This window comes from Schistocerca serialis, chromosome 1, assembly GCF_023864345.2.
Source record: "Schistocerca serialis cubense isolate TAMUIC-IGC-003099 chromosome 1, iqSchSeri2.2, whole genome shotgun sequence".
Classification (NCBI taxonomy): Eukaryota; Metazoa; Arthropoda; class Insecta; order Orthoptera; family Acrididae; genus Schistocerca; species Schistocerca serialis.
The window spans coordinates 261,233,987-261,260,892 of NC_064638.1; the positions used below are offsets into that span (position 1 = coordinate 261,233,987).

Here is a 26,906-nt window from a genome sequence, read left to right on the forward strand (position 1 = left end):
CTTACTATAACGCACCTTTTTGTCCTTTTTCTGCATAACAATGGTCCACTTATATTTGTTTAGTTCTTCCGTATTTTCAGTTTCTTTTTCTTTCGCAATGGCGACTGAATTTTTTCGCCATATGTCAGCTGTATCACTCACCTTATTTTCCGATGTAGGTCCATTTAATATTAGAGTTTTTACACATACACTACGTTTTTCACGTTCCAATGCAATATTTTCCTGCTTTGGCAACGTCAGTTCTGCTGTCAGAGCGTCAATGTCACTCTAAAGAACACGAATAATTTCGTCTTCAGAACTTGATGCGGATGTTAATGGCGCATTTTCGTCATGTCCCCGATTTAAAGCCAATGAGGACTTCCCTACTTATGCAGAGATGAAGAGGCTTGCACAGAACAAGCTAGTGTGGAGAGTTACATCAACTCAGTCTTTGGAAAGAAGCAGTAAGAATATTGTGTAAAGCAAGTAACTTCACATCTTGCGCAACCTATTGAAGCCTCTTGCACTTCTTACTTTTATTTCCCAGTACATTTATTCCACAAGTCGCTTTAGTTTGGTTAACAGATATATTGACACGTTCAGTATTCCTCAAAGTTCTCTTTTTTCATGTGATCAGTGGAAAATGATAAATGAATAAATGAGTCCATGGTATTATTTTTAATTAGTCATTGTTTCTGGTGTCATGAGGGTGTACCTTTGCACTTGACACTAGTTCTCTGCTATCTTTTATTACCACATTGTTGTTTTATACACTAATGGAAAATGAAGAATTAACACCTGTAATGACATTATGCCTTTTGAGCTTCATTCTAGAGAGTTCAACATTTTGGAAATGCAAAGATCGCAACAAAGAGCACAGCTTGTGTAATTGAATTTTAATGACAATATAAGGAATAGGATAGGTGGCTTCTCACTATAGAGATGACACATTGAGTGCAGACACTCACAATGAAAAGACAGTTACATATGCAGCTATTGGCCAAAGTCTTCCTCAGCAAAGAAAACATTCACACAAGCAAGCACACCTCACGAACACTCAGTCACCACCACCAGCAGCTCCGATCGGTCAGGGCTGCCACTGGTGGCAGTCGAGTTTGCATGCGATGTGGTTACTTGTGTGAATGTGTTTATGTTTTCTTTGCTGAGGAAGGCTTTGGCCTATAGACGCAAGTGTAATGTCTTTTCGTTGTGCCTATTTGCACTCAATGGGTCATCTTTACAGTGAGTAGTAGTCTATAGAGTGTTGTTATTTCAACTTGGAGTTTCCATTGTTTAATTGAATTTTAGTGATTTTGTGTTGTGATCAAGTTAAAGGCTAGAGAGTCATTTTAAAGAAATGCCCAGCATGTTGGACAAGCAATTGCAGATATGTTTCAAAGTTGGTCATGGTTTTACAAGAAAGATATTCATGTTTTGTCATGGTATTAGATGGCAGCAGCAAACAAGTTTGTACCTCAGCTGTTGTACTTGGTTGTCAGCCACTGCTGACTGCATGGTGACCACAGTACATACTCGTGCCACAATTATATCCAGCTTATACTACTGCCAGGAAAATTCTTAGCAATGTGATGAAAGTCACCTTCAATTGAACAGTTAAAAATGTAGGCAAGACTGTTTTCTGAACCCCCAGGTATTATGACATGATCATCTTTAGCAAGATTTTTCTCTAGAGAGCCCAAATCACATATATCATTGCTGAACCGTACACATGAATAAGCTGGCAATCTGATATTATACATATACCACCAAAAAATTATAATGTGGATACCAATTCATTTGTCAGCCATGAAAGCCTGACGTATTTAATAACTTATAAAGCTAAGTACATTTTAAAATGATTGCCCATAATGACCTCATCAATCACTTGATCATTACATTGAAAGATTCTTCCTTGTGTGTGTTTTCCTCCACTTACTACTTGTGATTAACTTTGGCCATGGTTTCAGTCTCAGCACATGAGATGTTGCATTTGATTGTTAAGGTTTTACAGAATATCCATTTGGAGAGTATAAATATATTATTATATGAAACTTTTTCATTTCTATATAGGATGGAGTCAAAGGATTTGGTGGTTCATTTTAACCTTCATTTTGATCCATACTGGATGAATATCGATGTACCATTGGTGGTGGAAGCCCTTAAGCAAGGTGTTGTCAATCCTGAATCACTATACTTCTCCAACTACACAATTGACCCAGGCAGCCTGGAAGTTAAAGGTAATATATTATTTGTTTATTTCTCTCTATATTTTTATATGTTTTGACAAGGAAGGCCTGTGATACATTATAAAGAGTGAGACAAACTTCATACATCATTAGTAGTTTGTAAAATTTATTATTTGAAATATGTGTTACCAGGTGCAATCATTCCAGATGTTTTTATATTGGTATGATAAACATCAGCAGTCCACCTGGATGAGTGGCCATTGCCAAACTGGCCAAGAACAAAGTAGACTAGTCTGTAGCAAAATATGCAGCTGATCATAACACACTTGATTTGAAGGATCTTTCCCTCCACCAGCATATGTTCTGAACTGCGCAGATGGGAATTAACCTTACAACACTTTGTCCTCTCCCATAACTAACCTGGCCCCAAACCTCTCTCCCCACCAATACGCTACTATCCCTTCCCTTCTTCGTCGTCTCCAGATTGCTGTTTGCATCCCACAGGATAGCTGCATTCTGGCCCGAGATGCTGGAGTTGGCAGTCATGTGTGCATCAGATGTGCTTGCTTGTGTGTATGAATTGTGTGTGTCTCTCTTTGACTGATGGAGGCTGCAGCTGAAAGCTTTATATAAGTGTCTTTTAATTGTGCCTGTCCGCAACTTAATGTGTCATCTTTACTGCAAGGAGCAATCCGTCTTTTCCTACATTGTTGATATTTTTTCCATTTGGTCAGAAATATTTAGAAATGAAATTTCATCACGTTTGGATAATGCTAACCCATGCCAACTTGAAAATAAAGTTGAGTACTAAGTATGCTCTTGGAACACATAATGAAACATAAAATTAATAAGATATAAAATAAATTTTATTTAACCATAATTTTTATTTATTTATATTTGTTTAGATGTAATTTCTGTGTTTTGAATCTACTAAAGACCGTTTCTTTTCAGTGTTTCATATTTTCAGTCAGGGTGTAACTTTCAGTGATATTTGACACACTGCCAAACCCAATTCTTTTGTTTTTCATTTATAGTTAGCAACCCATAAAAGTTTTGTTAGCTTAACAGCTTTTTGAGCTGTGTCATTAACCAGTACTCACCAACTAACTGTCAACTTTACTTATAAAAAGAAAATATGGGCACATGTCTAGTTGCAGATGAGAGACTAGCATCTCCACTTTTAATTGATATGGAAGTGTCTATTGTTTTATTTGGGAAGAAGATACAACTAAACAACAAAAAGAGAATCAAAGTGAAAGCTTAATATGGAATTGAAAGTACATTGAACCTTTTATAATTTGGCAAATATTTCCAGGTAGGAAGAGACATATCTTTTCCATGTGCAAATTCTCCCTGTCTGAGGTTGTTACCATTTTGAATTTGATAAGCACATTGTTATCATCATCATCATCATCATCATCATCATCATCATTGAAGTGCAATAAGAGTGGTAATTCCTTTCATAAGTACCTAATGTGCCTGCTAAATTTATTCAGGTCTGTTTTAGGCAGTTCTGCACCTTTCATATCATATCATTTTAATGATTGTAAGCAGTCCTGTATTTATGCATGGGCCACATGGGCCCTGACCCAGGACAATAAATTCTTAGGAGTGGAAAAATTTTGAGCAGAAAATTTACATACATTAGAAAAGGGGGGGCAGCAATGGTTGCCAGAATTCTTATTAGTGAAAGGGAAATCATAGATAGACACATGAAGATGTGCATAATGCTGTTGGCAACTGCCTTGCGATGTTTTTGTGTGATTAGGCACAGATCCATCAGATTTAGAAACAGAAGCTCTGATGTAGTGTGGTATCAAGTTGGAGCTTTTATTGTTGTTTGTATGTATTTCCTACTGTTTTATTAATATGGTGAAGTTCTGAGATAAAGTAAACGTCAATATGGATGGTAGAAAATATTTCAGTGTCACAGGCTACAGAAAATTAGTTGAACAAAAGAGGAGGAGGGAAAATGAAGTTTTAGATCATATGTCAAAGTTAACTCATTTCTCATTAACAAAGGACTAGATTCTGTAGCTGCAAATTCTTCATCTCCTGACAACTTGAAACCGATAAATGATTTACAGTGGAGTGGCATTATCAACACAAGATTCACGTAAGTGAATCTGAAACTGATAACCAACATACAAAGGACTTCACAGCAAGTGAACTGTAGCTAGGCTTCAGGAAGTTTCATCAGATTTTACAGTTGATGAAGATCCCTTCTTTTGGGAAATCAGGGAAAAACATTAGATTAAATAGTACAAAATGGAATTAAACAGAATAGAAACTTTGATTTCATTAAGTCAGAGTGAGCAATGATGGTCGGTTTCCAAGGACTTGTTTGACAGGAAATTGTTGAATGAGACATTGTGCAACACAACTATTTGATTTCCTCTCCCAGTCAGGTGTCACTTTTCTGTCACCATGTAAACTGTTTAGGGACTCATCCCAGTTCAGTACAAGTTGCTTTAGTAATTGGAAACACACTAATCAAAGGGTAACTGAATATGAAAAATTCCAGTGCACATCACGATTGTGTTATAAATTTCAATGAAAGCGGAAATACTCTATGTAGAATCGATAAACAATTTATTACTCAGTCACAAGAGAAGTTAAGTATTGGAGGAATGTACTACAAAGGGTAGTGTCTATAGTGGAAAAACTTCATTCAAGGGGCTTGCCATTTCATGTAGATGAAGAACAGTTTGGTTCCTTAAGAGATGGTAATTTTATGATGTGTTTAGATCTGACAGCTGAATATGATACATTCTTAGCAGGTCACATAACCAAGTAAGTAAACCTGGCTAAAGGAAACACCTATTATTTAGCAATTAGCACTTATGAAGTAATTATAAATAATGTGGGGAAGACTGTCACAAAAGAGATCATAAAGGAGTTAGTTGATGCAAAATATTTCTCCATTATTCTGGACGCTACCACTGATGTTCCACACTGATCAGTCAAGTTTCATTTCACGATATGTGAATAAAGATGATGTACCACAAAAATGGTTTGTAGAGTTTATGAGAGATGCTGGGCATACTGGAAATGAATTGATCGATGCAGTATTTAAGCTTCTCAACTCCCATGAATTAGATATTATCAACTGTCATGACCAAAGTTATGCTACTCCTGCAAATATAGTGGGAATCTACTCTGGCCTGCAAGCCCAAATCAAGTCCTTCAATCCATTGGCATTTTTCATCCCCTGTTCCACTCATTCCCTGAATCTGGTGGACCCAGTGCAGCCACATGCTGTAACATAGCTACCACATTTTCTGACCTGCTACAAAAATGTATAATTTTTTGGGCATCAATGGAACTCTGGAAAATTCTACAGTCAATTTTTGAAGGTGGAAACTTTAAAGTCTCTCTGCATTACAAGATGGTCATCTCAAGAAGCAGCCTGAAAAAGCATAAATGCTAACTGAGACAAAGTCAGTAAAGCTTTCAGGTGCATTACTGAGGAGAAAAGCAAGAAAGCTATGATTAAATTAGAACCAACAGGGATATTGCAAAAGCTTAGCTCTAAAGATATTGCATTCATGGCTACAATGGAAGGAGTATTTTGGAACATTTCAATGTAGTGAGTACAACACTACAGTCAGAAGAAGTTGACATACCTGCAGTAGCGAAACTCATACTTTACTTCTAACTTTCATAGATGAGACTGATAGTGTCTTTTGAAGTGTACAAAAAGTTGGGGGAGAGTGAAACAGGAGACTATACAACTTGTACAAATCAATGAAACTGAAGAAAAACCTGTGAAGAAACAAAAGAAGTTCCTTGGTGAGGGAGTCTCAATCAGAAATTGAAACTGTCATTTCCAAATCTGGTGGTGACATACTGGAGACCTATTATTTTACAGACTATCCAGAGAGCTTAATAAGCACCTTGGTGTCTACAAAGAGTGTTGTAAAAAGTTCTCATTCTTGCCCAGTTTGATGGAAATAGACACTGATGAAGTCTATGACACTTCAAAACAATTGCAGCATGTTTACTCAGTCAGAGGAGTCTTCTGGAACAGAACATGTCTATCTCGAAAGCTTCCTTTTGAGTGCTAAATATGAGAAGTCCTCCTTTGCCTGTCTTAAATAAAATACTAAGAGAGAAATATCTGTTTGATATTCCTCCAAACATCAGAATTGTGCTTCAAATTTATTTGAGCATACTACAAACTGCTCTGCTGAATGATCATACTCAGTTTTTTGGAATGGTTAAGAACTACTTGTGCGCTTCTCAAACTTGGAGCATTTGAATCACCTTGGTGAACTAACAATAGAAAATGGTCTGACTGTGAAACTAGACTTTGAGGATGCGATAAATGTGTTTGCAGATAACATGACAAGAAGAAAGCCATTGAACTACTGACATTCTTTGTTGATGCACTTTTCTTTCCCCTACTGAGTTATACTTTGTGTGTATGTCTGTGTGGTTAATAACACTATGTTTCCAAATTTTTGACATGCTGCAACCAATCTTTATACTCTGAACTCAAAGTTGCTTACCATAATTCCATACAATTTATTATATATATATATATATATATATATATATATATATATATATATATATATATGTGTGTGTGAAAGCGCTGGCAGGTCGATAGACACACAAACAAACACAAACACACACACAAAATTCAAGCTTTCGCAACAAACTGTTGCCTCATCAGGAAAGAGGGTAAGGAGTCATTCCAATCCTGGGAGCGGAAAGACTTACCTTAGGGGGAAAAAAGGACGGGTATACACTCGCACACACACACATATCCATTCACACATATACAGACACAAGCAGACATATTTAAATATGTCTGCTTGTGTCTGTATATGTGTGGATGGATATGTGTGTGTGTGTGTGTGTGTGTGTGTGCGAGTGTATACCTGTCCTTTTTTCCCCCTAAGGTAAGGTAAGCAGACATATTTACATATGTCTGCTTGTGTCTGTATATGTGTGGATGGATATGTGTGTGTGTGGGAGTGTATACCCGTCCTTTTTTCCCCCTAAGGTAAGTCTTTCCGCTCCCAGGATTGGAATGACTCCTTACCCTCTCCCTTAAAACCCACATCCTTTCGTCTTTTCCCTCTCCTTCCCTCTTTCCTGACGAGGCAACCGTTGGTTGCGAAAGCTAGAATTTTGTGTGTATGTTTGTGTTTGTTTGTGTGTCTATCGACGTGCCAGCACTTTCGTTTGGTAAGTCACATCATCTTTGTTTTTAGATATATTTTTTCCCATGTGGAATGTTTCCTTCTAATAAAATATATATATATATATATATATATATATATATATATATATATATATATATATATATATATATATATATATATATTATTTTATTTTTTTTTTTTTTTTTTTGGACGGTTTCCTAAGTTTGTTATTGGGGGAGGGGGGAGGACAAAAAAAATTAATGAGCCTTTTGGCATAACATTACCTAAATATGGGGCCGATTGTACGAACATTTGATTCTGATTAGGTGCTTTGACAGCTGCACTTCACAAGAGCCATGGTTTAACATAAATTACTTCGATAAGCTATGAAACAGCTTTTAAAGCAGTTTCATCTGCCATGCACAGTTTTAGTTCTGATCATAATCAGAACATTTGTAGACAATAAATTGCTCCTGCCACTCACTTTGCTTGAGGCACTGCAAAAAGGGATCAGATTTTTAATTTCTTATTCATATCTTCTCCAAGAAATATAACAGAGAGCTCTATGAGTTCATAATTAATCACTCCTCAATAAACATTTTTGTAGTTTATTAGCACAAAATTCAAGAATGTCTTTGAACTCTGAAGCATTAAAATGATTTCCAAGTAGTTCTTGCCACACTGAACGGATAGTTTCACTTCTTGTTTGTTATAAAACAAATGGAAAGAACTTGTTGAACTGAGGTTAATTTGTAACTAGTTATCTGATGTTTCACTGTCCCTTTTAAAAATACACAAACCTTGCCACTATGCCATAATGTTTCTGTAATGCCACATGCACAATTGAAAGCTAGAAATGCACTGACTAAAGATTTATATAGGGTCACGTATAAGTGCAGCATCATGTGCAACAAGCTGGAACATGTTCAAATTCGAGTTAGCATGAGATTACAGAATCCAGATGACACAGCTTATGAAGCGGCTATTGAAATTGAATAAGTTGTGCTCGGCAGCATGTTCTGTCACTAGGTGGTCAACTCTGACCTCAGCAGAGGCCATTCATTTGGGTGTATAGTTGGCTGATGGCCACAAAAGAACATAAATCACAGCAGAGTTGATATGATATATGACATGACTGTTTTCACAAGTGGCACTGCCTGTGGTAGGATAGGACATTCCTGTGACAGAATCTGCTTTGTGCATGTGCTGAGCGTGCGTGCATAGGGCAAAGTTTCACACCTTGGTCTTACACACAGATATGTCACAAGAATGGACCATGACATTTCATAGATTGGATGGACAGCAGATTACCGTTTTGGGAGAGTTGGGAAGAAGTGTTGGTAGGATGTTCCACGCGTCCTGGACTGATGGTAGGTAGCTTGGACCCCAGGTTAACTTCTTCCATTAAAGGGCTTGTGTGAATATGGCAAGAGATCTCTTTGCAGACTAGTTTGGAGAGCTGTGTCTGTCTGTGAAAGCCAAAGTAAGAACTTTAGATACGGGGCAAAACATTGCTCATACTGTAGATTCAACATTCACAGGTGACCACACTGTATGGAAGATACTTTTTAGTGTGGAAGCAATAGTAGCTGTCAAATTGGAGGTACTGTTAGTGTTTAGTGGGCTTGACATGGACAGAGGTTTTTATGGAGCCATCAGAGAGGTCCATGTCCGGGAAGGTTGCTGGGCTGAGTAGGATTAGATGAAGCTAATAGGAGAAAAAGTGCTGAGGCTGTGGAGCCATGAAGATAGTGTGTGTTGGCCAGATCATGAAGATATCATCCAGGTTCAGATTATGATAATATCATCAGTGAACCAGAACCAGTTAAGGAATTTAGCATATTGGTGGTGCAGGAAAATTTTTCTCTGGATGGCCCCTAAATAGGTTGTCATATACGCCTGTGACATTTTTTTCTTCCCCAAAGAAGAAATAATTATGGGTAAGGCTACAGTTGGTAAGGTGTAGGAATGTGGTGGTGGGAGCCAGTAAGATAGTGGGAGAGTGTTCAATGCTACCAAGTCCATGGGTATCAGGAATTTTGATGTATAAGGAAGTGGCATCAACTTTGATAAAGAGGGATCCAATTGGTAATAGGGTGCAGATGGTTGAGAGATTATGAAGAAACTGGTTTGTGGCCTTGATATGGGGAACTTGGGTGTGGGTGATGGGTGGGAGGTGTTGGTCAACAAGACAATTAAAATGATTTTCCAAATACTTCTTGCCACACTGAACAGATAGTTTCACTTTTTGTTTGTTATAAAACAAAACAGCAAGAACTTGAGGTTGATTATGCAAACCCTTTCCTTGGGAGCACGGTAACCAGGATACATTTATGGACTTTGTTAAGCAAGTAGAAGGTGAATGTGCAGGGAATAGTTGGAATGAGAAAAGAGATGGGTTCTGGGAAGATGTTCTGGGATGAGCCCAGGAGTTTGAGTAACTACTGGAAATAATGCTGGACTTCTGGAATGTGATCACTGAGGTAGTGCTTATAAGAAGAAGATGTAGACAGTTGGTGGATACTTTCTGTCAGGTAATCAATGTGGTACACAACAACAGTGGTGGAGCCTTTGTCTTCAGGGAATGTTATCAAATTTGGGTCAATCTGAAGGTTATGTATGGGTTATCTCATCTCCACCAAGAGGATTTCTTCTTGGAAGGAGGCCTGTGTAAACAAGGTGAGGCCAGAGTAATAGTAAGGAATTCATATGAGCAGATAACTAGTGGGTGGATGGGCACTAGTGGGGGAGATCAGATCTTTGGCCAGATCACCATGACAGAATTTGTGTTTGGGGCTGAAGATGACATATTTGGAAAGGACTGAAACATTTGTGAAATTGAGATTTTTGCTCAACAGATTGACAATAATGTTTTTTTTTAAAAAAAAAAAGTTCTGATTGTTGTGATGTGCTGTGAGGGAGTACTGGTAGGATGTGGCAGATGTAATAAGTTAATAAGGGCCGCCCGGGATTAGCCGAGCAGTCTAGGCGCTGCAGTCATGGACTGTGCGGCTGATCCCGGCGGAGGTTCGAGTCCTCCCTCGGGCATGGGTGTGTGTGTTTGTCCTTAGGATAATATAGGTTAAGTAGTGTGTAAGCTTAGGGACTGATGACCTTAGCAGTTAAGTCCCACAAGATTTCACACACATTTGAACATTTTTGAGTTAATAAGGCAGGGCCTGGGTGCTAAGAGGGATTGGTTTGGTTTAGTGTGCACTATAATTATTTATATTATATATATTCAGACATTGCAACTGTAATTTTTTTTACAGAAAGTACTGCAGCACTGACATCTACCACAACACCCACAACTGCAAGTCTGCCAGTATTACCACCATCCACAACCCCTGCACCTCCAAGAAGATGTGCAGCACTTGAACTAGAGTACTGCTCAAAGATGCCGTACAACAGAACATCTTATCCAAACATCTTTGGGCATAAGTCGATACAAGAGGTGCGTGACAACATCATCGTTTTCAGGTAAAATATTGTCAAGTTGTTATACTTCTTAATTTATTTTTGTTAATGGCACAAAGAGGAAGCTGAGTTTGCAAAGTTTAAGGAACGTGGCAGGGGAGGGAAACAGGAATATTGCAGACTAAATCGTTCCTGTGGAAATTAATAGGCGCAACATTCACTTAGATTGTCAGACATTGGAGTTCATTAAGCTTACCATATATATAATTTATAGTAACTAGACTAACTGAAATGAACTCATAATATCACTTATCTAAATAATACCCCCCTACACCAAAGAGAAGCAAAAACTTATCTTGGTTGCCATATAAAAAAATGAGATGTTAAATCCTGAGCTTTCAAAGTGGTTCATGCATCAAAATAAAAACAGGAAATAGAAAACATAAATGGATCATGCACAATGATAGGAAAAATAGTCCAGAAAATGAGGGCTGGCTTGACTGCCTCATAAATCAGATTACTTCAGCATACCTAGTAGAAATTTCCAAGAACAAATAGTGTGCAATCATTTTTGAGCCCTCCAGACACTTGGGGTACTGTATAAATAAATACACCATGTGATCAAAAGTATCTGAACACCCCCAAAAACATATGTTTTTCATATTAGGTGCATAATGCTGCCACCAACTGCCAGGTAATCCATATGAGCAACCTCAGTAGTCATTAGACATCACGAGAGAGCAGAATGGGGCACTCTGTGGAACTCACGGACCTCAAACATGGTCGGGTGATTGGGTGCCACTTATGTCACATGTCTGTACACGAGACTTCCACACCCCAAAACATCCCTAGGTACACTGTTTCTGATGTGATAGTGAAGTGGAAACATGAAGGGACACATACAGCACAAAAACAAACAGGCCAACCTCGTCTGCAGACTGACAGAGACTGCTGACAGTTGAAGAGGTCATAATGTTTAACAGGCAGACATATATCCACACCATCACACAGGAGTTCCAAACTGCATCAGGATCCACAGCAAGTACTATGACAGTTAGGCAGGAGGTGAGAAAACTTGGATTTCATGGTTGAGGGGCTGCTCATAAGTTGCACATCATGCTGGTAAATGCTGAATGACACCTCGCTTGATGTAAGGAGTGTAAACATTGGATGATTGAACAGTGGAAAAATGTTGTGTGGAGTTACAAATCATGGTGCACAATGTGGCAATCCGATGGCAGGGTGTGGGTATGGCGAATGCCTGGTGAACGTTGTCTGCCAGTGTGTGTAATGCCAAAAGTAAAATTCAGAGGCGGTGGTGTTATGATGTGGTTGTGTTTTTCATGGAGGGGTCTTGCACGCCGTGTTGTTTTGCATGCCACTATCACAGCACAAACCTATATTGATGTTTTAAGCACCTGCTTCCTTCTCACTGCTGAAGAGCAATTCAGACATGACGATTGCATTTCTCAACACGATTGAGGAACTGTTCATAATGCACGGCCTGTGGCAGAGTGGTTACACGACAATAACATCCCTGTAATGGACTGGCCTGCACAGAGTCCTTACCTGAATCCTATAGAACACCTTTGGGATGTTTTGGAATGCTGACTTTGTGCCAGGCCTCACCGACCAACATCAATACCTCTCCTCAGTGCAGCACTCAGTGAAGAATGGGCTGCCATTTCCCAAAAACCTTCCAGCACCTGATTGAACATATACTTGCGAGAGTGGAAGCTGTCATCAAGGCTAAGGGTGGGCCAACACCATACTGAATTACTGAATTCCAGCATTACTGATGGAGAGCACCATTAACTTGTAAGCCATTTCCAGCCAGGTGTTCGGGTACCTTTGATCACATATTGTATTCATTAGGCTATCTGCCATTAGGAACATGGGTGAACTCAATGGCTGTGATATGACTTTCAAATAATAGAGCTGAGCAATCAGTCATCCTTTTCTTGCAGGTTTTATTCAGGAAATCAAGTTTTTGGCTAGTGCCTAGCCATTATCAATGCACCATTTCATAGTATCAATGTATGTTCTAGTACATTACTCCCCTGTTGGTTGGGTGTCTGCCACAGTTATTTCAAGACTACTGTATAATCATTATACAGTAGTGTTGAAAAACTGTGACAGACACCTGAACAACAGAGGACTGATGTATTAGAACATGCACTGATACTATGAAATGGTGCATTGATAATGGCTAGGCACTAGCAGAAATCTAGAATTTGACAAATAAACCCTGCAAGAAAAGGACGACTGATTGCTGTGCTCTATCATTTGATAGTCAAACATTTTTATGATTACATACTGCACTCCTTCCTTCCCTTGGCTAAAGCAGAGTTATATACAGTGTATGTTAATTTGATGTATATTTATGTATACGAAAAAGGTTATTAGCTGCAAATTGTGTTTATAAGAATATAAATGTACTTCATGGTTGTAGTATGTATATCCATTTGTCTAAAAAGATTTGTACTAGGTGACTAGGGTGGAAATCAAATTTGTCTATATTACATATTCCTGAGAAATGAATACTTTTTTGCCCTCAATTAACATTTGTTTCAGAATATCGTCAAGAGTCTTTCATGACTGAAACTAAAAAGTAAATTAGTGTTCTGGTATTTTCATTTCCAAAATCCACTGCTATCTCATAAAGCATAAATCATTATACTTGGATACTTGAAAAATCAATAACATTTTACTTTCATTTAATGTTAATATGCTTGCAAAAATTTTATATTTCCATTTTATTCATTTAGTTTTCCTATTTTGTGGTCTGAAGCTGAAGTATCTCAACTAGGTTTGAATATTTTGGAAAGTATTTTCAGTAAAAAAAAAAGAAGCTTGAATGGGCTCCCAGTCTTCACAGAGTCAAATTTTAATTATTGGATTTGGCAATGTTAGTGGTAGAAGGCGGACAGATGCCCTTCCCAACACCACCCCTTTCACCCACCTGCCAGGATGGAATTTATGTACTGCTACTGTACATCTAGTGTTATCCCATGGGAAAGTGTGCAAATGTTTTATAAATGTTTGTGAATCATGTAACTGAGACAGGATGGAGGTATGAGACCAGTATTCACCTAGTAAGATGTGGGAAGCTGCCTAAAAACCAAATTCAGACTGGCTGGCACACTGGCCCTCATTGTTAACCCACTGGGCAGATTCGAACCAGGGTTGGTGCACCTCACTGAATCCCAGAAGTGGTTTGCTAAATGCATGCCTATCCAGAAGGGTCCTCCAAAAGAGATTATGAAGCATATGTTTCATTCTAAAACTAATGCCATGGAGAATACAGTTTTGTTCCCTATTGCAAACATGTTGTATTGTGGGTGATTATATGTGCTCATATGATACAGCAGCCTCATAATACTTGGGTATAGGAATACAAAATGGAATGATCATATAGGTTCAGTGGTAGGTTAGACATGTAGCAAACTTTGGTTTACTGACGGGATACTGTGAAAATGGAGTCAGTCTACAAAAGGAGGCCGCTTATAAATCACATGTATCTCATCTTACAAATTGCTCAAGTACACATGCCCCACACCAAATAAGACTAACAGGTGATATTCAATGCATACAGTAAATATCAGCTTCAACAATCACAGGTTTCTTTGGCCCTTGCTGGAGTGTCATAGAGATGCTGAAAAAATTAAACTGGCAGACAGATGTAAACTACCCTGCAAAAGCTTACTTACACAATCTTTGAAGAACTAGCATTAAGTGAAGAGCCTAGAGCTCATATGTATCATTCCCATCACACAGAGATTGGAAGGACAGTATTAAACTAATTACAGCATGCACAGAGTTATTTGAGCCACATGCCTGACGCCATGTAGCCTCATGCCTAATAACATGTGCATGGCCTGGCAGTGAACCATCCATCACTAACTAAGTAGCAGTCAATGTGTTAAGCAATCATTCTCTCTGAACTCCATACTCTATTGGAATGCGAAAAAACCCTAACACATGGCACCATGCTAAGTACAAAGTGTTACCCAAAATATCCGAAAGTTTCATTGTAAAAATCAGAAAACTATACTTACTTCCTAATGTCCTCCAGCACCTTCAAACCAGTCACCTTGTGCATGTATGCAACTATCCTAGCAGTGTTCCCATTTTTGGAAGCACTCCTGTAAGTCCACAGAGGGAAGGGTGTCCAGGACCAGTTGCGATTCCACACGGATGTCTTCAGACGAGTCAAAACATCGCCCTTTTGATGTGATTTTTATCTTTGGAAGCAAGTGGAAGTTGCTCAGGTCTAGGTCTGGTGAGTAGCATGGGTGAAGGACTGTTACCAAGTACTTTTTGGCCAGGAATTCCTTCAAAGTGAGCAAGGTGTGTTGTCATGGTGCACCAACCTGTCTTCCTTTTTCCACAACTCTGGGCATTTGCACTAAACATTTTCCCTCAGTCACCTCAAAATATCACAGTGGAACTGCCTGTTGACAGCCTGACCAGGTGGAACAAACTTCTTATGCGCTATTCCTCAAAAGTTAAAAAAAAAAAAAAAAATCAGCTTTGACTTCTTGCTGCTGCGAACTTGTCGAGGTATTTTCAGCCATTTTCCATTGTGATGAGTCCTGCTTCATTTCAGGGTTATAATCATAGACACAAGGTTCATCACCTTTTATGACTCTGGATAAGAATTTAGGACACACTCAAACTTTTTGTTGCAGCTCAATGCATTTATGAATTCAGTTTTCATTGGTCGAAGCTGAGAAGGTGAGGGACAGACTTCACTGCAATTTGTCTCTGAGTTCAGTTCATCAGCTAGAATTTGTTTATGTGTACTTTATGACAGCCCAAGTCTGTTACAAACATTGCAAATTGTTTGCCTACGGTCTTTGTCAATCACATCATGTGCTTTCATGATCATTTCCGCTGTTGTACAATTTGACAGTCGATCAGAATGTTTGTCATCTTCTGCAGATTCTCAGCCTTCCTTGAAGCAATTCCACTCAAATGCTCTTGCTTGACTCAATGCACTCTCACAAAATGCCTCTGTCAGCATGCAGTGGGTTTAAGTTGCAAAATCTGATGCAAAACTGTAACTCCTTCACATTACCCATTTCACAATTTTGAGAAGCACTGAAACATGTCCTGACAATATTATGAAAAGGACAAATTGCTACTCACCATATAGCGGAAATATTAAGTCACAGGCAGGCACAACAAAAAGACTGCTAAACAAGTAAGCTTTTGGCCAACAAGCATTCTTCTGATTTAGACAAAAACACACACACACACACACACACACACACACACAGAGATATATATATATATATATATATATATATATATATATATATATATATATATATATATATATATATATATATATATATATATATATATATAATAGAGGGAAACATTCCACGTGGGAAAAATATATTTAAAAACAAAGATGATGTGACTTACCATACGAAAGCGCTGGCAGGTCGATAGAAACACAGACAGACACATACATACACACAAAATTCTAGCTTTCGCAACAAACTGTTGCCTCATCAGGAAAGACAAAAAAGGACGGGTATACACTCGCACACACACACACATATCCATCCACACATATACAGACACAAGCAGAAATATTTAAATATGTCTGCTTGTGTCTGTATATGTGTGGATGGATATGTGTGTGTGTGTGTGTGTGTGTGTGTGTGTGTGTGTGTGTGTGCGAGTGTGTATACCCGTCCTTTTTTCCCCCTAAGGTAAGTCTTTCTGCTCCCGGGATTGGAATGACTCCTTACCCTCTCCCTTAAAACCCACTTCCTTTCGTCTTTCCCTCTCCTTCCCTCTTTCCTGACGAGGCAACAGTTCGTTGCGAAAGCTTCAATTTTGTGTGTATGTATGTGTTTCTATCGACCTGCCAGCACTTTCGTATGGTAAGTCACATCATCTTTGTTTATATATATATATATATATATATATATATATATATATATATATATATATATATATATATATATAAAAAAAGATGATTTGACTTACCAAATGAAAGTGCTAGCAGGTCGACAGACTCTTTGTCTTTAAATATGTCTGCTTGTGTCTGTATATGTGTGGATGGATATGTGTGTGTGTGTGTGTGTGTGTGTGTGCGAGTGTATACCCGTCCTTTTTTCCCCCTAAGGTAAGTCTTTCCGTTCCCGGGATTGGAATGACTCCTTACCCTCTCCCTTAAAACCCACTTCCTTTCGTCTTTCCCTCTCCTTCCCTCTTTCCTGATGAGGCAACAGTTTGTTGCGAAAGCTTGAATTTTGTGTGTATGTTTGTGGTTGTTCGTGTGTCTGTCGACCTGCCAGCACTTTCATTTGGTAAGTCAAATCATCTTTGTTTTTAGATATTTATTTCCTACGTGGAATGTTTCCCTCTATTATAACCATATATATATATATATATATATATATATATATATATATATATATTCATGCAAAAGCAGCTCTCATACGTATGACCACTGTCTCTGGCTGCTAAGGCCAGACTGCAAGCAACTGCACATGATCCAAGAAGCAATCTGGATGAGGGACGGGGATGGGGAGTAAGGAAGAGGCTGGGAGGGAACGGGATAGTAGGTAGCAGTTAGGGATGGTAAAGCGCTGCCTTTGAGAGCATACAGGGATGAGGTGGAGAGAGGGTAGGGCAGCTAGATGCAGATGGGAGGTTAGTTTTACAGTGGAAACACTCTTTTGCCACCAACCCTATAAATCAGACTCAACCAAAGACTAATTTTGAACCCTGCCTGATTCAGTTCACTCCTCCATCCAACTATGATCCATCCCCACTGCCCCCAAATCACCTCTGATTAACTTTCCAAAATTTCTTAATCTCCAACCTTGCCTCATCATCATACCCCAAATCCCTCAACATGCAAGCTAACCTACATTCACATAAAGAATCACTATCCACTACATAAAAACTGATCCTGGCCTTATAATCCTACCTGCTGACAAAGGCTTCACCACTGTTGTTTTGAACTGCAAGGATTACTTGGTGGAGGGACTCTGCCAGCTGTCAGATTTGCCCACCTACAGACCCTTCCACAGTGAACCCATTCCAGAAATCCAGCAGGGTCTCCAGTCTTTCCTCAAATCTTTAGGCCCATCCCAGAACCTCTCCCCGGAGTCTATCTCTTTCCTCACCCCTACCACTCCCTGCACTCCTACCTTTTACATGCTTTCTAAAACCCATAAACCCAATCATCCAAGATACCCCATGCATCTGGTCACTGTGGTGCAACTGAAAGAATCTCTGCTCTCATGCACCAACATCTTCAGCCTTGCCACCTCCCTTTACACTAACATCCCTAATGCCCATGATCTTGCTGCTATTGAATGCCCGACAGATTCCAAACATACAGACTCCTTTCTGGTCACCATGGCCAACTATATCTTTACCAACAATTACTTCTCTTTTGAAGGGTGCCCACACGGCACATACTATCTGTTTGTTGCAGGATTCTCGAACATATTCTCAGTTTGAATATAATGAATTTACTTGAGACAGAGAAATTGCTGTCCATGCATCAGCACGGCTTTAGAAAGCATCACTCCTGCGAAATGCAGCTCACCCTCTTTTCACACGATATCTTGTGAACCATGGATGAAGGGTATCAGATGGATGCCATATTCCTTGACTTCCGGAAAGAGTTTGACTTGGTGCCCCAATGCAGACTCCTAATTAAGGTACGAGCATATGGGATTGGTTCCCAAATATGTGAGTGGCTTGAAGACTTCTTAAGTAATAGAACCCAGTACATTTTCCTCGATGGGGAGTGTTCATCCGAGGTGAGGGTATCATCTGGAGTGCCCCAGGGAAGTGTGGTAGGTCCACCGTTGTTTTCTGTCTACATAAATGATTTTTTGGATAGGGTGGGTAGCAATGTGCGGCTGTTTGCTGATGATGCTGTGGTGTACGGGAAGGTGTCGTTGTTGAGTGACTGTAGGAGGATACAAGATGACTTGGACAGGATTTGTGATTGGTGTAAAGAATGACAGCTAACTCTAAATATAGATAAATGTAAATTAATGCAGGTGAATAGGAAAAAGAATCCCGCAATGTTTGAATACTCCATTAGTAGTGTAGCGCTTGACACAGTCACATCGATTAAATATTTGGGCATAACATTGCAGAGCAATCTGAAGTGAGACAAGCATGTAATGGCAGTTGTGGGGAAGGCGGATAGTTGTCTTCGGTTCATTGGTAGAATTTTGGGAAGATGTGGTTCGTCTGTAAAGGAGACCACTTATAAAACACTAATACGACCTATTCTTGAGTACTGCTCGAGCGTTTGGGATCCCTATCAGGTCAGATTGAGGGAGGACATAGAAGCAATTCAGAGGCGGGCTGCTAGATTTGTTACTAGTAGGTTTGATCATCACGCGAGTGTTACGGAAATGCTTCAGGAACTCGGGTGGGAGTCTCTGTAGGAAAGAAGGCATTCTTTTCGTGAATTGTTACTAGGGAAATTTAGAGAACCAGCATTTGAGGCTGACTGCAGTACAATTTTACTGCCGCCAAATTATATTTCGCGGAAAGACCACAAAGATAAGATAAGAGAGATTAGGGCTCGTACAGAGGCATATAGGCAGTCATTTTACCCTCGTTCTGTTTGGGAATGGAACAGGGAGAGAAGATGCTAGTTGTGGTACGAGGTACCCTCCACCATGCGCCGCATGGTGAATTGCGGAGTATGTATGTAGATGTAGATGTACTATGCCAACCTGTTCATGGGTCATCTAGAGGAACCATTCCTAAACATACAGAATCCCAAATCCCTTGCCTGGTTCAGATTCATTGGTGACATCTTCATGATCAGGATCAAAGATGAGGACACCCTGTCCACATTCCTCCCCTATTCACTTCACCTGGTCCTCCCCAACCCAACAAGCCACCTCAAAGATGTCTCCATCAGTACGTCTGTCCATATCAAACCTAGCAACCATCAGCAATACCTCAACTTCAACAGCTGCCACCCATTCCATATGAAGAAGTCCCTTCCATACAGTCTAGCCAACCATGGCCATTGCACCTGTAAGACAAGCAGTCCCTCTCAAAACAAACCAAGCATCTCACTGAGGCCTTCACTGACCGTAATTACACTGCGATTGTACAGAAACAGATTATATTATATTATTTTGAGCTTTTCCTCATTACAGAGGCTTATTTCCAACATAATAAGTTACTCAGAAATTACAATACAAAGAATAAAAGTTCTTAAACTATATTTTCAAAATATTTCTCCAGGTGTTTTGATCTTGTGTGTCCTCTTCCTCTGCGCCCATTCTCCACATTGTGTGCTGTACATTTTGGAGCCAGGTGGTTATAGATCGTCCTCTTCTTCTTGTCCCCTCTGGTCCCCACTCCAGTATCAATTTTGGTATTCTGGTTTTCTCCATTCGTCATACATGCCCATACCACTGTAATTTCTTCCTATCCGTTATGTCATATATTCTTTCTTTTATTTCCATTCTCCTTGTTATTTCAGTGTTCCTTATCTTTTCTTTCCTGGAAGTTCTTGCCGATCTTCTCCAGAAGTCCATCTCTAGAGCTTGTAATTTTTAATGTGCTTCAGGTTAATTGTCCAGGTCTCCGTTCCATGCAGAACCACACTCTCTAATATGGATTTGTATATTAATTTTTTAGTTCTGTTCATTATATTCCTGCTCCATAAGACTGAGTTAAGCATCACAGTGACCTTCCATCCGCTACTAATACTTTTATTCATTTCTGACTGATTTTCCCTTGATTTCTAAAATGGATTCCAAATAACAGAAAGTGTTTATCTTTTTGACTTTCTTTCCTTCAATGTATAGCTTATCTGAATCATCAGTCAAGTATTCTGTTTTTTGGTAATTAATCTTCAAACCCCAAGTTTTGTATGCTACTGCTAGTTGATTTCACATGTAGTTGGCATCCTCCCCAACTCTCCCATCACCCACCACCTCCCAAAGTCCACTGTCCAGCCACAGAGGAGCATTCCCCTCATGACTCAGTACCACCCAGGACTGGAGCAACTGAATCACATTCTCAGCCAGGATTTTGACTACCTCTCATTGTTCCCTGCAATGAGAAACATCCTACCCACTATCCTTCCCACCCCTCTCACAGTGGTATTCCACCACCCACCAAATCTATACAATGTCTTCGCCCATCCCTACAAAACCTATGATCCCAACCCCTTGCCTCATGATATCTCTGATATCACACCACCACCTACTCCAGTCTGGTCACAAGCATCTCCTAACGCATCATAGGCAAGGATACTTGTTAAACCAATCTTGCGATCTACAAGCTAAGCTGTAACCATTGTGCTGCATTCTATTTGGGCATGACAACAAGAAGCTGTCTGCCCATGTGAATGGCCACTGACAAACTGTGGCCAAGAAATGTCTGGACCACCCAGTTGCCGAGCACACTTCCCAACGTGATGTTTTCCCGTCTAACTTGCTGACTGCACCTTGCTACTCTACCCCCTCTCCACCTCATCCATGTATGCTCCCACAACCAACATTTTGGCCTTCAACACCCCTATCCTGTTAACCCTCCCCCTCCCGGCCTCATACTTTTCCCCACCACCCAGATTGCTTCTCCCATCACACACAGTTGCATGCAGTCTGGCCGTGTCAGCCAGAGACAGTGGTCATGTGTGACAGAGTTGCTTTTGCATGAGCGTGTGTGTGTTTTTTGTCTAAATCAGAAGACGAATTTTTGGCTAAAAGCTTACATGTTTAGTAGTCTGTGTGTTGTGCCTCTCTGTGACTCAACATTTCTACTATATAGAAGTAGCAACCTATCCTTTTCATACTCGTGCACCAAAGATGATGCAACTTTGTGCCGCAGTAACTAAGACATGTACCTCAAGACATCTAGTGTCAGAATGTCATATTGCTACTGGTTTGACTGGTACACTGAAGTTCTCGGATATTTTCGCTAGCACCTCATATTTATTTATTTTCATTTGGTGTAGGAAATCATCTTTAGTACATGTTGTTGTTGTTGTTGTTTTTTGTGGGAAGAGACCAAACTGCGGGGTCATCAGTCTCGTTGGATCAGGGAAGGACGGGAAGCGATTTAGGGAAATCACGGAAAACCTAAATCAGGATGGCCGGACGTGGGATTGAACCATCGTCCTCCCGAATGTGAGTCCAGTGTGCTAACCACTGCGCCACCTCGCTCGGTACATTGTTTGTACATATGATATAGGACATGTACCGTGTGCCATGCCCTCCACCATGTTTTACAGAGTATTTATGCAGGTGTGGTCTGGTGTGATATGCATTTCAAGGATATTTAGAGAGAGTACCAGGAAAAGCTTCCAATTGACAGATCTTTCTGCAGCTGCTCAAGAGACGACTATATTAAAAGTACGTGGACTAAGACGGTATTCGTTTCTGTTCCATTGGTGGCAGTTGGACAAGTTCAATGTCAGTAACAATAGTTTTCAGCTACATAATTCAGAGTGCAAACAAAAGAAGAAATTAGAGGGATGAAGAAAGTGTCTATATAAGGAAAACTACATGAACTGCTTCAAGACTCCAAAGCAGTCAAAGCTTTTAAAGTCATTTGCATTGGTGGTTGATGTTTCCTGAAACTAATATTTGCAAAAACCTTTTATTGTGACAAAATCATCAACAAATGACAGGTTTCAGCAGTTTATTGTTAAGATACTATTGTAATTTTTTCAGACTGTATTTCATTTATATGTGACACTAATATTTGCAGTAAACAATTTTTCTCCATAAACAATTTTTAACCTCCTCTGTCCTGAGAAAATTTTTATTTAAATTTTTTATATTTGCTGTCATAATTTGCTTATTAGCAATACTAGAAACATTATTTTTAGTTTTATCAATGCATTATTTATTTAAATTATCCACCTGCTTATCTGGGTGGTAACGTGCTCGCCTCCCATGCAAGCGGGCCTGGATTCGATTCCCGGCTGGGTTGGAGATTTTCTCCATTCGGGGACTGGGTGTTCTGTTGTCCTCATCATCATTTCATTCTCATCTCTGGCACATAAGTTGCCCAGTGTGGCATCGACTGAAATAAGACTTGCACTTGGCGGCCAAACTTTCCCGGATGGGACCTTCTGGCCAACAATGCCATATGCTCATTTCCATTTTTTTATTTAAATTACTACAAAAATACATTTTATTGTTACAAAATTATACCTAGGTATACCTACTGAACAAAAGAAAAGTAGATTAGGGAAAAAAAATCAGAATACAGTAGGTCTATCATAAACATTTACTTCTGAAGACAAATTTAATTCGTTTAGTCTTCACGGCTCATGATAAAGCTTGAAGTAGTTGCGTGTATGTTTCAGGCAGAGGAAAACTTTGCAGGTGGAGCATCTTGTGTGTGCCTTATTAGCTGAACACCCCGGAAATCGACAGCAATTTTTGGTAACCTATTGAGGAAATTCTGGTAAATGTAGAACATTTTTGGTTTGAAGAGCATCAGGAGGGTGATCAGCTCTAGATTTTGAATGCTTTGGTGCTGGATTTTCGAAGACAGGATCATCATCAAATATCACTTCAGGTTTGCATGTATGTCATAGAGATTCCTCATGCTTTTCTCTAAACTGGAGGCAGTCTAGAACGTCATTCTTCAATGTACCCAAGACAGCTTGATCACGTCTGTATTCTAGCCATGAAGCACAAATAGCAAAATCAATGAAGTGCGTAATCACTCTTACAGTCCACTTCCTAGTTCTGGCACTTATTCTATAATAGCTGATCAACCTGTCGAGAAAGTCAACACCTCTTGTATTTGAATTGTGGGTGCTTACAATTGCGGGATGGTCCACTTGAATGGACTTTTTTTCTTTCCTGCACCAGCAGCAATATTTATCAACTGGATTTACACCTTCTCTACTGGACATGACGATAACAGGGCGATTGTTGAACCACTTCACTACACAAACTTGGCCACCATTTCTCACTGACTGATCGATGGATCCCCTACCATTTTTCTTCATATCCTTGTCCAATGATAGTTTGGAAGCTTTTGGAATTCTGTAGTTCTGTAATGTTCCAGTAGCTTGACACTCAGCTACACCGTGCAATTTGTCTAAAAGCAACTCCAATGTGAAATAACGGTCCATATTAATGGTCACTCCAGGAGGAACAGTGGCTGACAGTTTTATAACAGCTTTTCCACCTACATCCAAATTTTCATATTTAATGTCAGTCACTTTAGGATCACCTTTTTTCCCCCGGTAAAAGAAGAAATCTAAAGGAAGGTCATCAGTTACAGCCAGTACAAAATTCTTTAGTCCACAAGGGTTAGGTTTTGATTTTATGACTTGTCTTGCTGTACTGTGACTCCAAAATGGTACCATATGTTCATCAACAGAAACGTTAGTGGGCCTGGGGTTCAATCTGCAACCATTCCATACATTTTCAAGAATAGGTTGTGTTTTCCAAAATTTATTATTTTGTTTTACTTTGAGGGACACTTCATCATCATCAACAAGTTGCAGATGTTTTCTAATTGTAAAATATCTGTCACGGCAAATTTTTTTAGCAATACCTTCCACCCTAATCTTTTTGGTCCAATACATCCTAATCCTAGGATAGCACAAGTATGACATCATCACTGTTGCAGAGATAAACATTTTCATTTCATCTACAGTACATTTCAGATCTCTCACAGTATATTTAAGATATCTTCTGTTTGTGTATTCGGTAAGGGTGCTAAAAATATTTTCTGGTACACATTTACTCACATAGTCATGAGGTGGTAAGTTCACACCGACTGCCACTTTTTCCTCAAGTCCAGGTGCAGGTGGTAAGTGGGAAAAACCCAGCTCCTTCCAAAATGCCCTCTCGGTGGTAGACTGACTAGAGCAGATTCTTTCAGACCTGCTATCATTCCTTTCTTCATCTTCATCACCATCTTCATTAGCTGTATCTAATTCATGTTCATTATTTACATGGTAATTTGGATCTGTGCAGATATCATCATCATCATCATCATCATCATCATCATCATCACCACCATCACCATTGTCAGAGAGCTCCAATTCACTAACATCTCCATCAAATAATTGATTTACATAATCTCCAAATGCCATTGAATCTGAAAAAAATTGAAATTAGGCCTAAAAATTGTAAAATTGTTCACCTGTACATTACAATTTCCTGAAACATAATTAATATTAATCTAATATTCACCACAGAATATAAAATGCACAATTAAAATATTATTTTGTTGACAAATCACGTTATACATTACACTAAGTCCTGATGTCCCCTACAGAGTGCACTCGAATTTCAATACATTTTTCAAAGACTGTTGTAAAATTAGTAAAATTATAATTTTAAATAATTATTCTCTGACTATTCATTTGCATGATCCCATATAAATTATATTGATTAAAATAGGCTAAAGTAGTAATAAAATACTTAGAAAGAGCCTCTCCTCTGAAAACATGCTTTCTTCTGTCAGCCATTTTCTATACTGCCTGGCAACAATGCGATTCAACTCCACGACGATGAACTGCTGTTGCATGAAGTGCTGCCATCTCTGAACTTCCTTCAAAAACACTTTTCAGCATTTCCAATATAATACGAGCTTGGGGAAAAAATTTCAAATAATGCTATATGTTATGTCCCCCTTAGGGGACACCAGGACTGAGGAGGTTAAAGACAATCAACTTCTGCAAGTGTAGTTTACTAAATTTCATTAAACTGTAACAACAGAGTTATTTCATCTTTTTATTCCAACTTTTCCTCCACATTTCAGTGTTCAATAATTTTATAGAAATTGAAAATAAATCAAATGTTTTCTCTGGTGGTGTATGTGACTGAGCTGTCAGCTCGTAAGATTCTTCCCTGAGCAGCACTCTTATTAATTGAGCACAGTGAAATAATATGTCATTTAGTACCATAAAACCTCGGAACAAATAACTTTATTATGTCACACAGTGTTTCCTAGCACTCTCCCATTTTCTCCACTTTGCCTGCATCTACAGGCGCTGACTCCTTTGGGCCTGAGGGGGCCCGAGACCCTCAAAAAAAAAAAAATTTTTTTTTTTTTGGGGAGGGGGGGGGGGGGGGGGAAGAGCCCACCCAATAATTTAAGAAAATTATGCTTTGTAAAATCACAAAATGATGTTGGAATTTTTTATTGTCCTTGTTTGATGATAGTTACCTGTTAAAATACATTCAGTAATGAGTTAAAATAAATAATTTTTATGGTAGTAAGCAGGTTAACTGAAAACAAGTGGTGTGAATCATGATACTGTTACGGTGCTGAGGGCACACTTAGAATTTGTCCGAGTGCGCAAACCTTCTCTGGCGCTGGTGGCAAGTGCTGCGGCAGCAGCAACATCAAAAGGACTGGAGCAGAAGCTCCTGGAACCCTTCACCTCACATCGCCTTTACGCTTGAAGACATTGCAACACTGTGGCTATATAAAGCCCACCCTGCTCTCGTAGTGATTCAGTGTGGATAATTTCATTCAGAATTAAGTTTGCAATGGATAAATTTGCTACCAAAAATGCGTGCTTGGAAGTTGATGATACTGCAAATCAGCCTCCAACAATTATTGTGTTGTCAATTTCTTCATCATCTTCAGGCAAGAACCACACACAGCTGAAATGTGGACAATCTTGGTTGAACAAATATACATGGCTAGAATATGAAGCACCTACTGAAAAAGTTTTTTGCAAATCCTGGAAAGAGGCAGATGCTAAAAATCTATTACAATTTTCTTCAAAAAGGAAGATGCATTTACTTCCGTAGGGTTTTCTAACTGGAAAAAATCTTCGGATAAATTCTGTCTTCATGAAAATATGTTTACACTTAAAGAAGGTGTTCTGAAACTAAATCCTATAAGTAAATGAAATGTGGCCTCCCAGTTGAATGAACAGTTAGATAGTGATATGAAGAAAGGCCATTAAGCTCTTGAGACAATTTTTACTACCACGCAATCTCTATGCCGACAAGTACTAACAATTAAAGGGCACGGAGATGGAAACTCAGTTTTTTTTCAATTGTTGGAACTCCAAAAGAATGACATACCTGACTTTAAAGATTGGCTAGGGCATTCGGAGTATAAGTGGATGCCCCAGGATATTCAAAATGAGATCATTGATCTACTAGGAAAGTCTGTGTTGATAAAGGTATTGGCATCAATCATGAAGATTGAA

At 39.1% G+C, this 26,906-nt stretch overlaps 1 protein-coding gene across 1 annotated transcript in view; it reads left to right on the forward strand.

The window, feature by feature from the left end:
* Positions 1–26,906, forward strand: part of LOC126467286 (atrial natriuretic peptide-converting enzyme) — a 264,050-nt gene that overhangs the window by 187,805 nt on the left and 49,339 nt on the right. The window contains exons 4-5 of the mRNA XM_050096450.1: positions 2,050–2,216; positions 10,591–10,798. Of these exons, the coding sequence (XP_049952407.1) occupies positions 2,050–2,216; positions 10,591–10,798 (375 nt within the window). The remainder of the gene's footprint in view (positions 1–2,049; positions 2,217–10,590; positions 10,799–26,906) is intronic.